The sequence below is a fragment of the Macaca thibetana genome, chromosome 11 (genome assembly GCF_024542745.1).
Source record: "Macaca thibetana thibetana isolate TM-01 chromosome 11, ASM2454274v1, whole genome shotgun sequence".
In the NCBI taxonomy this organism is placed as follows: Eukaryota; Metazoa; Chordata; class Mammalia; order Primates; family Cercopithecidae; genus Macaca; species Macaca thibetana.
In genome coordinates this window covers 39,485,725-39,502,239 of record NC_065588.1, presented here as the reverse complement: position 1 = coordinate 39,502,239, position 16,515 = coordinate 39,485,725, and the positions used below count along the sequence as shown (strand labels likewise).

Here is a 16,515-nt window from a genome sequence, read left to right as displayed (position 1 = left end):
TCATGATTGGGGACTCAAATTCTCCTTTGTCTTTTATCAACATTGCTACCCCTGCTCTCTTTTTATGTCCTTTGTCTTTTTATGCTCATTTTTAAGTATTTATTTATTTATTTATATATTTTTTGAGACAGAGTCATGCTCTGTCACGCAGGCTGGTGTGCAGCAGCACAGTCTGAGCTCACTGCAACCTCTGCCTCCCAGGTTCAAGAAATTCTCCTGCCTCAGTCTCCTGAGTGGCTAGGATTACAAGCGACTGCCACCACGCCCGGCTAATTTTTGTATTTTTAGTGGAGACAGGGTTTCACCCTGTTGGCCAGTCTGGTCTTGAACTCCTGACCTCAGGTGATACACCCATCTCGGCCTCCCAAAGTGCAGGGATTACAGGTGTGAGCCACCGCACCCAGCTGGTGATATGCATTTTCAAGTCTTACTCATTTTAAAACCTGGGATGTTGGTTTTCTTACTGTTGAGTTTCGAGAGCTCTTTATATGTTCTGGATACAAGTCTGTTGTTGGATATGGCATTCTAGTCCAAACCTTGTCTTTTCTTTCTTTTAAGTATCTCTCACCAAGCAGTTTTCGATTTTAATAAAGTCAAATTTTTCTTTTATGGACTGTACATTTAGACTCGTTTCTGAGAAATCATTAAATAAACTCAAATTATTAAGATTTTTCTCCTTTTGGAAGTTTTCTTCAAAAACTTTTTATAGTTTTATGCTTTACACCTAGACCTACAATTTATTTTGAATTAAATTTTGTATTAAGTCTGGGGGATTTATAGACTTAATTTTTCATCTGAGTCAAAAACATATAGATACCCAATTGTTCTAACACCACATGTTGAAAAGACAATGTTTTCTCCACTTATTTGCCTTTCTACCTTTGTCAAAAGTACTGGCCATATTTATGTGGGTCTTTTTTTCCTTTGATCTACATGTGTCTGTCTTCACCAACACCATATGTCTTGATTAGGATAGCTTTATGATAAGTGTTAAAGTAGTATGGGTCCTCCAGCTCCATTCTTCTTTTGTAAGCTTATCTCAACTATTTATATCCATAGCCTTTCTTTATAAATTTTAGAATCAACTCTCTGTATCTATAAAGATTCTGGGTAGAAAATTTGTATTGGTATTATATTAGATCTATAGAGTACATACATAATAAAATGTGTACAGTACATTTAAAAACTTTAAAACATAATTATTTAATGAGCACACATGAACCAACCAGTCAATCCAAGAAGTGAAACGTTAAAACTTGCATCTATCTATATGCTTCTCCTCTATCTTATACCCATACCTACCTTTTTCTTTGACACAGCCAGTTACTCAAGAATAAACATTCCAATTTATTGAATTCCTAGGTCTTCTGAATCATATTACCTTCCATTTGTGATTTGGCTGCTGAAATTTTAATTTGTGTAGTGGCTGCTTCTTCAAAATGTCAGGAGGGTAGAAGAGGAGATAAGTTTCATACTACGTATCTACTCTCTTGACATTTCACACTACATATGTATGTATGGAGTGAGAGACAGTGAAAGAGAGAGAGACAGAGAGATAGAGAGACCTTATGTGTTGAACAATTTTTAGGTTAAAGATTAGGTTTGAGGTTTAAATTTTAATCTTAAATGAAGTATTGGAATTAATTAACACATTTATTCACTTATTTATTATAGTTCTGTCATTGAATTGCTTTTTTTAGGTACATATGCTATTTCACTTGACAGATTTAGAGTGAGATCTGTCTGAACTCTTATGGTACTTGACACCATCTCTGCCAGTCAGTTAATTTTGAACAAATGAGTGAGATGTATTTTCAGCTCCGTCAACATCATACCAAATTTCAGATAATTGTTTTACCATTTTTTTTGAGATCGTATTATGTAGTTTTTAAAGTGAGGACTAAGAACAGAAATAAAGCTCATGAAAATTAGTCCAGAGAAATGGAACAATCAATAGTTCTAGACTCAACTAATTGTGTTAATGACCACCTAAGGCTGTTGGTAGTCCATCAGATTCATTCCTTTTACTTCTAGTGTATATACATTTGAATATTTTTAAGGCATGTTGATCAAGGAGGTAGAGAACAAATGGAAGAATGGAAAAACGGTATTAGGTTGCATGGTCCAATCCGGGCACTCAAGGAGCATCTGGTTACAAGAAATTTACATGATAGAATATATTTTCATTTTTTAATAACTTTATTTGGTGAAAAGCCTATCTGAGAAGGAATGTGAGATTGGAGTTATACAGTGCAAAACCTGTATCAGGTTGATTAAGTATCAAATGGAATAATATATCCTAAGAATCAATTCTTTTTATTCAAATATTTGTGAACATAAAATACTACTTTGTCTAGTTTTAGTGTCACTCATTATTATAGAGTCTGAAGAGTTTTATATATGTATTTGTGTATTTACTTTTATAATACTACTATTTAATGTTTTTAATGCTGCACTTAATTCATCCATTTGAAAACACTTATTGAGAACTTAGGCCCTGTTCTGTGCTCTGGGAATATAGCAATGAAGCTGACATAGAGTTCATATTCTAAATTTCATAACCAAGTGATGTTGTATATGATAAATTGTCTTTGAAATTTATCTAAAGCTAATTATTTCTGCAATGGAAAATTCTCCATTTATTGTCGTTGTTTTATACAAATATTTGATCTTTATTTGTTTTTAAATGAGAAATATACAATATAAGATTGCTAAGAAATCCAAGTTAATGACTAAATTGATATCTAATTGTTTTAGCAATATTAATAATTCACATTATATAGAGTTTATTTAGACTTTGCTTTTATGACAAGATAATATTTTCATTCATATAATATAAAATCCAGTGTTTCGTCACAGTCTTGCTAAAGATTTATGAGTCTTAAGCCATTGAGATATTGTGATGTAATTGAAGACTGTCTTAGTATTATTCTGAATCTATATGCATACTGAACATTGTCAGTAGACTGAACTTGTTTATAAGTTCTACTTTTCAATGTTTAAATCTGTACTGTAAAATTATATACATGTGACACAAGTGTTACCTATTTTAATCACACATTTTCTCAGTTAACATTGCAATTTAATAGTTAACAAAGATAGTCTGAAATATTTTGACATAAAAATGGTCCTGTACTTGGAAAGAATTAGATCACAAAGCTCATAGGGGACCCACACACCATAATGTGTGTAAACCATGTGGCATCACACATCTAAACACCGTTTTTGGTGTTTAAAATGGATATAATTGCCAGGACAATAATATTATGTTAGATAGTTTTGTGTGGTGAGTTAAGAAGTAATATTCTTATCACAAAAGGAATGGGGCAATAACAGAGATTCTGGAAAACACGTCAAATAGGTGAAACATCATAGAAGTTAGCAATGAAGGGTCAAAAATAGAAAGTGTAGAAATGTTAAAGTGCAGCAAATATTGGTCCCCATGAACGCTATTTCTTTCAGGATTTACTAATTTCTACAGGACCATTAGCTCTAGTTGTCAAATCATAGAGTCCTGGAGTTGGGCAGAGTTACTTCTCCACAAATAGCATTATATAGTATTAATTCAGTTGTCACTTGCAATTCAGAAGACTTATTTGTAATCAATTTTCAAAGTCCTTAACTGGTTCATTTTCTTTACAGTAAGGTTATATCGATATTCCTTCATTTTATAAAAGACCCTTGAAGAGTATCTTGAGTCCATCCTTATATAATTCCTGTTCAGATGTTGTTAGCCAAGAGCATTCTTAAATATTTATAAATTCCATCTATTTTTGTTTGTTTTATTTACAATCCAGGGACAGTTTAGCATTAATTTAGCAGGAACTGGGATGAAGATATCCAACACAGCAAAGTGGCTTGCTCAGGGGAGTTATACCTCTGTCAGCATACGGAGATCAGAGGTAAGTCCTGCAGGACCAAAAAGCCTGTTTGAAATACTTCTGTGCTGTGAGCTAGCATTAAAGGCTCTCTACCTTAAATGTAAACTTGTATGAAATTGATGACTAAAGAGTTATTGCATATAATGGGTAGATTATATATAATGGAGCACAACATCAATTTATGAAATGAAACAGGATTCATTTGTATTAATGTGCATGTGTAGGTTTTGTATACTTATGAATCCATATATGGGCTATAGATGTCTGAACATAAATTGCCAAATGCCAGGACATATAGGTTTTGTCTATCTCAAGTTTGGAGCTAATGACTTGAAATACAGGTCTTCAAAAAAGGTATGTTTTTTACTATACTTTAATTACTGAAGGTTTACAGGTTTTAATATTTCAAAATGAGTGTTAATTTTTGTTTTCTTCCCTCACTGTTTTAGTGATGGGGGTGGTGTTGGAGACCCTTGTCATTTAACAAATATTCTTCACAGTTTTTTCAGGAATTAGGATTATGTATTTATGTTGTACTCATGTTTTCCTGTCTTTATCTAGATAACGTTGTTATTTTATTTGTAAAAATATAGACTGTTATGTAGTATTTATATATATATAGTTATAACTATTTGTATAGTTTATTTATATAATTATTATAACTATAGCACATGTCGTATTATCCAAATAGAATCCACTTAATTTTCTGCAGGTATGGTGTTCCAACATGTACACTTCAAGAAACGCTTTCTATTACTCACGGTTATTGTGTCTTAGATAACATAGCCCTGCCCATAGTAAATCTGGATCTAGGTTATATGTGTTCCCACTTATATTACACGTAAATTAGCACCAGCAACAACCTCTGTATACTCTAATGTTTTATGCTTTTTATTTCTTATGATAAAAGTGATTTTTGTTATACTCCTATTTATATAAATATTTCTCATAAATGAAACAGTATTCTGATAGTCATAGCCTTTAAAACATTCTGTTTCTGAAGATGATAAAATTGGGCTTTACTTAACAAAAGATTTGTGTTTTTATTAACTTCTATTCTAAATATTAATTCATTATTTATTTCATTGAGAACTTCTATCTCAATCATAAAGGTTGCACATAACTATTTCTTGAGATCTGATGCCCGGTGTGAAACTGATTGGTAAAATCCAGATATACTTACAGAAATGCAAACATATTTTCCTGTGCCAATAAGTTTAATGAAGATTGAGTTCTTACTACAACAGAGGGAATAGGGAATTATTCAACTCTGAGATTTTACTGCCTTTCCCTTCTCTGTGTACTCAGGTTCTCCAGAGCTAAAATTGCTTTAGAAAGAAAAGGTAACTTCAAAAGCTTCCATTCTCAAAACATTCTTCCATCTCAAAATGTCCCCAGAACCTGCAGTTTTCTTCTCTATCTTTACTCCCTTAGATTTTAAAAATTACCTTTTCCAGATATGATAGGAGTTCAACCTGTTTTTGTGTCGTGTTCTAGAAATGTCTTCAGTCTTCACTTTTAGACCTAAAAATGTAAGGCATCTCGAGAGTGCATCTATCACGTCCTGACCAACCCACTTCAGCCCACCTCTGTCACCTGTTCCTCAGTGAACTGCTCTGCTTATGGAACAATCTCCCATTTTAGTTCTTTTCTAATTCTAATGACTACTTTCAGCACAGTTTTAATTTTTTTTCTCCATTTTACCACCTTCTATACTTTTCTCCAGAGTGTGTTTCTAACGCCTCCACGAGATGTTTGAAATAAATGGGATAGAATATGAATTATATACCTTTAAAGTCAAGTTTATACAATATCCTTCTTTTATTTGGTCTAAGAGAACATTATGTAAATTTATGTAAATATTGGATAGCAAATTGGGAGAGGTTTTAATAAACTCACTGAAGCAAATAGAGACCTAGATGAAAAATATGTGGATTGAGATTGAAATATGTGGATTGGATTTAAATCTTAATTGAGATTTAAATTGTCTAAATTATAGTATGGTATATAATATTCAATTAGCTAAAATGAATCTCAGGTTATCTAATATCCTTTAACTTTCCCATGTCCACCAGTTCAAACAATATCAAAAGGGTATGATCTTTGACCTCAAATGCAATTCTTATAGGAAACCTCTAATGATTTTAGCCATATGATTCAAAGCATTTGCTTTTTCTGCTATTTGCATGCAGATATCAGCTTGTATAAGATTCTTCTATATTTCTTCTTCCAATTTTCAGGATGGAACCAGATTTTTCGGCAAGTGTGGAGGGTACTGTGGAAAGTGTCTTCCTCACATGACTACTGGTCTCCCAATTCAAGTCATATGAACATTTAGAAGGGGGATGCATGCCCTAAAGAGGAGATATTCTCTGGAACATTCAAATAATGGGTGCTCATTTCTTTATTTCTCCCTTCCCGAGATTTCCAGGTCTAATATGTCTCTGCGCTTTTTTCAGGGTGCTCATCAGGGATTCAAATAACTGCTTAATAAGGTTCTATTAATCAGGATTTTTTTAAAGAACATAATAATTTATAATAGAGAATACCAGGATCGAATGAATTATACCAAGACAGTGCTGCTCTTAACATCTTGGACTGGATCACACTTATCTTATACCTATAAACACATGTGTAAATCTCTGCTCAGCTTTGTACTGTACAATGAAATGTTTATTCTACTAGCTAAAATGAAGCAAGTAAATATTAGGATAATAAACATTCAAAATTGCTATAAACATTATTTAATCTTTCTGACAAGTAGCAAATCAATAGTTACATAAAAAAGCACAGAGCCATTATACTTTCTACTCATACAGTTTAGATACCTTGTTTTATTTTTCCTTTAATTTTTACTTGTGGATTACGGTGCTTCAATTAAAAAAATAGTCCTCAAAATGAGGTACAAATTGTGTATTAAAAATGTATGTTTGGGGTAAATAGTAAATAAAAAATGTTGTGGGTATAATAAAGATATGATATAATTTAATTTTTAAGATCTACCTCAAATTTGATTGTACTTACAAGAACAATACATTGTTTTTATAATTTTATATTCTGTTTTGCCTTTATAATTCTTGTGTGTGTATATATATTCTTTAAAAATTTATTTTCTCAAAGTTATGTACTGTATTCTATTAATGAAATATGTGAGAATTCTTTTAATTTTGAAGATCTTATTTTGGTAAACATAAAAATATATTTACATATGTAAAAGTTTTATTAGAGATGTTTAAGTTATTTTATATCAGAGGTTTCTCAAAGTCAGAACATAAAGGAGTATAAAAATTAACTATTAAATGGCAAATTCTCAGGTATTAAGAGTTTTTTTCATGCAGATAATTTAACCATGTATTATATAATAATATGCTTTTGAAAGACATGTAGACAAATAATATTTTTCTATGGAGACCTACTCTGAAAACAAAAAAAAACAAACAAAAAAAACCACAGTGGAATCTACTAATAGATTTTTCCCAGTGAATACTAGTGTACTTGTTTTACCCACAAAGTGTTTTTCTCCCAAACAAACATTTATTACAGATGTATTGTGCCATATAAAGCTCTAATGCAATTTTGTTCCAATGTGGTTAAATAAACATTTGAAGAGGTCTGTGTCAAAAGAAGTATTTTGTATTATGTGCCTTAAGCCAGTTACAAACATTAATACAAAATGTGTGACATTTTCCAGGAATGTTTTCATGCATATTTAGAATCTTACAATTTATAAACATTTAAATAAACATATTTTTATGATTCATTAGCACCTTGTCTTTATTGTCTTTACATGTTAAAAAAAGAACTTTCACTGCAAATGTCTATAACTCTAAACACTTTAGAAATTCTAATTTTTTTTTCTTTTTTGAGACAGAGTTTTGCTCTTGTCGCCCAGGCTAGAGTACAATGGCACAATCTCGGCTCACTGCAACGTCTGCCTCCTGAGTTCAAGCGATTCTTCTGCCTCAGCCTCCTTAGTAGAGGGGATTACAGGCTCCTGCCACCATGCCCAGCTAATTTTTTGTATTTTCAGTAGAGACGTGGTTTCACTATGTTGGCCAGATTGATTTTGAACTCCTGATCTCAGGCAGTCCACCTGCCTCAGCTTCTCAAAGTGCTGGGATTACAGGCGTTAGCCACCGTGCCCGGCCAATTCTAAGAAATTTCTAATCAAATTTGTGCAGTTAGGATGAAGCACAGCTCCTATCTCTGCCCTTCTCATGGCAGAGGAAACCTGGCAGGAAAGCTGGCAACAGCTTGCAATGCCTCTGAAAGCTTGTATATACAAGGACTATTGGTGTCTACTCTGATTCAAGTGACCAAAGCAGATCACAGGACCAAGTCCTACGCAGTGGGGGCAGAGAAATGTGCTCCTGCAGGGCAGGATGGCCAGATCTATGGAAATGGGTGGGGACTTAACAATCTCTCCCAAGACAAGAAGCAGGTCCTTGTGATACATCATCTTCAACCTCCCTAGAATTTGCCCAAGTACTTCCAAAGTGGTTAAGTAAATTAAATTACCACTGGAAGAGAATAAAAATTTTAGTTGATCCACATTCTCATTGACACCTGAATTTCTGTTTTGTTTTTTTTTTTTCTAATATGATGGGACATAGCATGGTATTTCATTGTCTGAATTTATATTTATCTGAATACCAGAGTAGCTAGGGATCTCTCATATGTTTTTACATTTGGTTTCTTTTTCTGAGAATCTCTTGTTTATTTTCTTTGTCAGTTTTGGTTTAGGATTTTTTTTTTTTTTAAGTTAAAGGGCTTTTTAAAAGTTATCATCAGAGTGGGAACAAGAAAAATATAAGTTTACAGTTTGGGACTGTTATTTTAAGTTCATTTTCTTTGTCCTCACAGTGTCTATGTCAAAGTGTTGCTGTTTTGCTCAAATATTTTGTCTCCTTTCTAACCCCAAATTCTCAGAAGGTAGCATTATTTTCTATTTTACAAGAAAGAAAACCATTGAAAGTAAATTCTTTCAACTTCCTGCCACTTATACATCTCCTCTCCACCTCCTCTGCCCCAAAAAAGAGAAAGAAAAAAAAAGTCATATTTCTGAATAAAAGCCAAGCAGCTTTATGTGGATATAATTTAAAACATTTGAGAATCTCTTGCCAAAAAGCATGCTTTTGTATTGTACCGTAAATTAGTTGCAAATATTAATATACAACTTATAACGATTTACTTGTTTAACATTTAAGATGGCATGCTCCCTGCATCTATTTTCTCTTTTTTTCATGCCCTGTTGGAGAAACAATTACCCTGCTCATGTGTGAGGATAATCACTCAACCTCTGCCTTTGATTTCCCCTACTCTGAATTCTCTAGGACTTCTTTCCGTTGATTATTCTGTCTCCCTTTCCTTTCTCTCACCACTGGTTCCTTTTCTTCATTCAAAAACCATGTTTGCCTCTCTTCTATATTAAAACAAAAATATCTCATTTTCCTGTCCAATCAGTAATTATGTCAAGTTAGTTTATCATAGTGTTTAAATCTTTTCTATATATTTATTGATTTTTCTAATTGTAGCATTGATATTGAGAGATTGTAGTCAATAAAGTCAGTACTGCAATTTTAAAAATTGTAAACAGGTAATTCTCTCTCTATTTTTGGTGTTTGCTCTAGGAATTCCAATACAGATCTTTAACTTATCATAATCTACCTTCAGTGTTATAAACCTCAAATACAATTTTATATAAATTCTTGTTCTAAACATGTCTTTTAAAATAAATAAGATACTATAAATTATCCTTTATATATTAGCTGGGCATGGTGGTGTGCATCTGTAATTCCACCTACTCTGAAAACTGAGGTGGGAGGATTGCTCGAGCCCAGGAAGTCAAGGTTGCAGTCAGTTCTGATAATGCCACTGCACTGCAGCCTGGGCAACAGAACCAGACCGTCTCTTAAAACAAACAAACAAACAAACAAAACCCCCTAACATCATGTACAAACATTGATGGAAATAGAAGATAGTAATATAATAAATTTTGCAAAAACAACTTGTTCACAACTGTGTACAGATTTGAAAAATATAAAGCTGTTTTATGATGCTATAACAACAAAAAGGAACAGAATTTATTTATTTTATTCTCCCTCAATGTCACTCATCAGGATAAAATACATCTTGGCTACTAAATGTAGCTATCAATCAACATTGGCCATTGCATGAACTTCTGATTTTTAAAAAAGAGTACTATTTTCAAACATAGAGAACTCATTCTTTCCCGTTAATTTTTTTCTTATAATTTTAGAATGTCTTTATTTGCTAAGTGTTTACTATTTTGCTAAAAGGTAAATAATAGGATTCAATTATACAGTACTTGCACTACTTAATCTTTAAAAGATAACATAATTACTTTTGCTACATTTCACTTACCCCTTTTTCTAGTAATTTTCCATATTTGAAACTTGAAAGAATAGTTACACTGACAACAGTGGCATCTGCTGGCCATAACAATTCCTCAGAAGAATCAATAAAAATTGCCAACCTAATTTCTTCCATACTTTCCTGGAAATCTTGAGGCACACCTATTGCAATGCATTAGGCAAGCTATCTTTGAGACGTCTTTAACCCAATTTAACATTGATATTGACATCTATATTAATATCCTACATTCATACATACATGTGTTCTTTTTGCAACTTCAATCTGAGAACATTCTTAACAATATAAAATCTTCCTTGACCTCCAGGAGAAAATAAAGAAGCTTTTCATGTAATAATTTTTTTTCAGGAATTTTTATTCTCTACAGGGGGGAAATGTGGAATGTGAACAGAGGCTTTCTGGACCAGGGTGTAGCAGTCATGAATAAGGCAACATTGAATAAGTTCACCGCTTGGGTATTTTTTCCCTCAGCTATAAAATGAGAAATTCAAAACAAATAACTTCTAAGGTACTTTTCAGCTGTGAAAGTTTATATGTATAAATTGTGTCTGGTGCACTAGTTAGGAGTTACTATTTGTTAAATGTGTAAAGCTACTTGGTATTTAATAAGAGTAAAAAACTGTTCAGGGGTAGCTTATCAATCTACTGTTCACTTTCGTGATGCAGAAAACTGTTCAACTTACATATGTGAAAGCAAAGATATACTCCTGTCACAGTTTTATACCTAGTGTTTTATAATTAAGACAACCCGAGTTTCTGATGTGCTCTGCCACTTTTTGGATGTGTGGTCTCATAACAAAACACTGATACAATCTGAGTTTCAGTATTCTCAGTTGCAAAATGAATAGAAGAAAAAATGTCTTGCTTACCTTCCCAGCATAAAAATTGTGAAATTAAATGAGCTATTCTTCATAAAAATGTTTTGAGGAGTACAAATGACCCAGTTAGCAAAATCCCTTTATTTTTAATATTGAAAGCAGTTTTGAAAGCATTATAGTTAGTAGAAGACTGGTTCTGGGGTCAAAACTCCAGCTCTACTGCTTATGTATGCCCTGTGATCTTGGGAAAATCACTTGATTTCTTTGAGTTTCATGGGAATGTTAATAGTACCTGTCTCATTTTGTTGCAGATATTAATATGTAAAATATTGCACTAGTTCAGGCACATAATAAGTTTTCATACACGTTAGCTATCAGTACTATTGTCATGATGACCGGTAGGGTCAATACTTTTGTGAACTAATCCTGAAGCATACAAACATTTTGTGTATGTAGTGTGGAGTAGAGGAAGTGTTGCCTCTTGGAAACACAAGTCCCAGGGAAAGTGAAGAGGCTTTCTGCTTTTCCATACATTATTTGCAGTATAGATCATCTTGGACCATCTGACTTAAATCTGATGCTCTCACCATCCATCTCTACTGAACACCACTGCTGTGCTTCTGACCTGTTCTGAATTAGCAATCACCCCTCACCTTGGAAAAAATTAGCCACAGCCTAATGTGTGGATTAGATCTCTCAACATTGGTCTCATTTAGAGCTTACCATTTCTGCCCCTTCTGACTCCATTTTTCTCTGATCCTCCTCCTAATTCTCTGCTCTTTTCCTTTGCCTGATTTCTCTTCTGTTTCAACATATCACATAATGAATGCCTCGGCATGACCTATCATAAAACCATCTTGGAAGGTAACGTCGAGTGCTTTCTAAGCAGCTTCATCAAATGTATAACCCAGATGGTTGAAAAAGATGATCTCAGTATGAGGTATCTGTGAAGGTGCCAACCAAGCCAGAGTGTAGCCAACTTCAGTTACATTAGCACGAAGACTCTCTTTACCGGGAAACACTTATCTATTCCATCAGCTAGTATCTGACTTTTGGTTCTGTCTTTCCATCATTTCATAAAAGTATTTTTTTTTTAAAAAAAAAAACTATTTTGCTTTTTTTTTAAACCAAAATTTTAAAAGATAATAATAATGTATCTGTATCTATATCAGAGATGGTAGATACCAGGAAATGTGCCAATAGTCCCCCATTTGGCACCCCGAGTAGGCATTAATCATTCCAGACATTTCCTACTGCTAATCAATCTGGATATATCCTCAAAACTCTTAGTATAGTTTCCTGAGTAACCACCACCAATATATCAAATTTGACAGGTGATGGGATATCTCTCTGCTTTCTCTGAACAAGGTCTGGATAGCCAAGAGGAATCAACTTTCCCAGAGCCTTGCCTAATGGCCTAATTCAATAGAGATGAATTTCCCAAAGCCATTCCGCATGTGTTCATTGAAAACAACTCTAACCAAGATACTAGACTAAGAATAATTGAGCAAGTCAACACAGTCCCTGTCATCACACAGTATATAATTAGTTTGGTATGTAGTTTCTAGAATTTTCTCAAGTAGCAAGTGTTGGAGTTTGCTTTTGTTTTGTTTTTAGTTAGGACTAGCCAGAAAAAAAAGAGGTATAGTGTCATTGAGGTATAAAAAATCCCAGACTTGGGATTTAGGGAGGGGTGTGAGAAAAAGTAACTGAAAAGGAAAGTTGCATGGAATCTAGGTCAAAGATAGTTTAAAATCTTGCTGGAGACATTCCCTGGAGAAAAGTCATCATTTATTTTGTATTCAGTATCTACATCATTTTTCTTATGTTTCATGAATGCCCCACTTTATCAGGTGAATCACGTTTCCTAGTGTAGAGGCTGAAAATACCAGACACTTGCTTTCCTGACCTCCCTTGCAACTAAGATCCAGACATATGACCTCAGTTCCAAGAGTCGGATGCACCATCACTGATTTTCATCAGAAGTTAGTGACTCTGAGAAGTAGAAGCAGTGCAGTACACACCAGTGACAGATGGCACATTGGTGATGGCTAGATCCAGGGCCCAGAGGCAGCAGCAGGAGCTCTTGTGGCAGCATCATGCATCAGTAGAGCAAGCTGACAAGTTCAATGCACAGCTGCTATGTCAGCAAATCTTCAATGCACCAGGTGATTTTGGCCTTTCTTCCTGGCTGCAACTGGATATGCTTTAATAATTTAATTTGTGTTGAATTAACCAGACAGTTTCTGAAGCAAAGAGCAGGGAAGAAAAGAAAAAAAGATCACTATGCAATCTCTACTTAATATCAGTCTGTGTTTAATGCTGCCAGAGGCAGTCCTTTCAAAAATGTAGAGATAGAGGTCACTTTCTAATTCTAACCATAAGCCAAATCATAACCCACATAGAATTATTAACTTTATTTTCTAGGCTCACACGACTTCTTTGAATCTTTTAGTCTATGTTTGTAAATAAAATTTTGAGATCAAGACATGAGTTTTACAACCATGCAAAATAAAAGCCCTGGTTCTTTAAGGTCTAATAGGTTTTAGCAAAGGTAAAAACATATGAAGTCTTGCTTGAAAGTAAAAACGTATCTGATTGTACATTTCTGTTGAGACATACCTACCTCTAGTCTTTTCTGTTCTAAGGATAACTGTTCTGCAAATGCCTTTAAGGATGCACATCAAATTCAAATATAAGTGCTCCTCATTAAGTGGTACAGTGTTATTATTATTATAAAGAAGCTTATGAGTGACTTTACTGAATAAAGATGTACTCGTTAATGGCAAAGCCCCAGCTTATTGAGATTCTACATGACTCACCTAGTTGAGATTCTAGACAACTTGCCTTAGTAAGGAAGTCCGGGAAATATTTGAACCACTACTGATATGGTTTGGCTGTGTCCCCACCCAAATCTCATCTTGAGTTGTAGTTCCCATAATCCCTGTGTGTCATGAAAGGAACCTGTTCGGAGGTAATTGAATCAAGGGGGAGGTTACACCCATGCTGCTGTTCACATGATAGTGAGTGAGTCCTCATAAATCTGATGATTTTATAAGGGGCCTTTTCCTCATTGCTTGGCACTTCTCCTTCTTGCCGTCATGTGAAGAAGGATGTGTTTTCTTCCCCTTGATTGTAAGTTTCTTGAGGCCTCTCCAGCCATGTGGTCAATTGAACCTCTTTCCTGTATAAAGTACCCAGTCTCAGGCAGTTCTTTATAGCAAGTTGAGAATGGACTAAGACAGTAAATTGGTACTGAGAGTGGCACACTGCTGTAAAGATACCCAAAAATGTGGGAGTGACTTTAGCACAGGGTAACAGGCAGGAATTGGAACAGTTTGGAGGGCTCAGAAGAAAATAGAAAGAAGTGGAAAAGTTTAGAACTTCCTAGAATCTTGTTGAATGCTTTGACCAAAATGCTGAAACTTATATGGACAGTGAAGTCCAGGCTGAGGTGGTCTCAGATGGAGATGATGAACTTGTTGGGAAGTGGAATGAAGGTCACTCTTGCTGTTTTAGCAAAGAGCCTGGTGGCATTTTGCCCCTGCACTAGATATCTGTGGAGATTTGAACTTGGGAGAGATGATTTAGGGTATCGGTCAGAAGGAATTTCTAAGCAGCAAAGTTTTTCAGATGTGATGTGGGTGCTGTTAAAATAATTCAATTATATGTATTTGCAAAGATATGCTTTGGAATTGAAACTTAAGTTTAAAAAGGAAGCAGAGCATAAAAGTTTGGGAAATTTGCAGGCTGAAAATGTGATAGAAAAGAAAAACCCATTTTCTGAGGAGAAATTAAAACCTGCTGTAGAAATTTGCCTAAGTAACAAGGAATTAAATGTTAATTGCCAAGACGATGGGGAAAATGTCTCCAGGGCATGTCAGAGGTCTTCATGGTAGCCCCTCCCATCACAAACCCAGAGGCCTAGGAGGAAAAAATGGTTTTATTAGCTGGGCACAGGGCCTTGCTTCTTTGTGCAGTCTTGGGACTTGGTGCCCTGCATCCTGGCCATAGCTAAGATGGGCCAACATACAGCTCAGGCCATGTCTTCAAAGGGTGCAAGACCAAAGGCTTGGCAGCTTTCATGTGGTGTTGAGCCTGGGGGTACACAGAAGTCAAGAATTAAGGTTTGGCAACCTCGGCCTAGATTTCAAAGGGCGTATAGAAACTCCTGGATGTCCAGGTAGAAGTTTATTGCAGAGGTGAAGCCCTCATGGAGAACATTTGCTAGGGAAGTGTGGAAAGAAAATGTGGGATTGAAGCCCCCACATACAGTCCCCACTGGGGCACTGCCCAGTGGAGCTGTGAGAAGAGGGCCACCATCATCCGGACTCCAGAATGGTAAATCCACTGACAGCTTGCACTATGTACCTGGAAAAGCCATAGACACTCAATGCCAGCCCACGAAGACAGCTGGGAGGGGTGTTGTACCCTGCAAAGCTATGGGGGTAGAGCTGCTCAAGGCCTTGGCAACCCACCTCTTGCATCAGTATGATCTAGATGTGAGATGGAATCAAAAGAGGTCATTTTGGAGCTTTAAGATTTACTGATTGCTCCATTGGATTTCAGACTTGCATGGGTCCTGTAGCCTCTTTGTTTTGGCCAATTTCTCCCATTTGGAACAGGTGTATTTATCCAACGCCTGTACCCTTATTGTATCTAGGAAATACCTAACTTGCTTTTGATTTTACAGGTTCATAGGCAGAAGGGACTTGCTTTGTCTCAGATGGGACTTTGGATTTGGACTTTTGGGTTAATGCTAGAATGAATTAAGACGTTGGAGGACTGTTGGGAAGGCATAATTGTGTTTTAAAATGTGAGGACATGAGATTTGGGAGGGGCTGGGGGTGAAATGATATCATTTGGCTGTGTCCCCACCCAAATCTCATCTTGAATTGTAGTTCCCATAATCCCCACATGTTTGGGAGGGATCCAGTGGGAGGTAATTGAATCATTGAGGCAGTTACCTCCATCCTGCTATTCTTGATAGTGAGTCAGTTCTCAAAAGACCTGATGGTTTTGTAAGGAGTTTTTCACTCTTCACTTGGTACTTCTCCTTATCATCATCATGTGAGGAAGGGCATGTTTGCTTTTCTTTCCACCATGATGGTAAGTTTACTGAGGCTTCCCCAGCCATGAAGAACTGTGAATCAATTAAATCTCTTTCTTTTATAAATTAAGAGTTGCCAGTCTCAGGCAACTCTTTATAGCAGCATGAGAATGGACTAATACAGCCACTGAAATTCAGAAGTAGGTCTAAGATTTCCCACTTTTGAAAACATCAATGGCTAGGTGCAGTGGCTCACACCTATAATCCCAACACGTTGGGATGCCGAGGCAGGAGGCTCACTTGAGTTCAGGAGTTCAAGACTGACCTGGGCAACATAGTGAGACCCCATCTCTACTAAAAGTTTTTTTAAATT

The 16,515-nt window shown here is 35.2% G+C and overlaps 2 protein-coding genes across 2 annotated transcripts in view; both read left to right on the top strand.

Annotated features, from left to right (window-relative positions):
- The window catches only part of ADAMTS20 (ADAM metallopeptidase with thrombospondin type 1 motif 20), a 209,356-nt gene extending 202,862 nt beyond the window's left edge, over nt 1-6,494 (top strand). Inside the window, 2 exon segments of the mRNA XM_050749368.1 lie at nt 3,798-3,902; nt 6,122-6,494. Coding sequence (XP_050605325.1) covers nt 3,798-3,902; nt 6,122-6,211 — 195 coding nt within the window. The 3' untranslated portion in view covers nt 6,212-6,494.
- The window catches only part of YAF2 (YY1 associated factor 2), a 1,232,548-nt gene that overhangs the window by 385 nt on the left and 1,215,648 nt on the right, over nt 1-16,515 (top strand). The gene's annotated exons all lie outside the window — the stretch shown is intronic.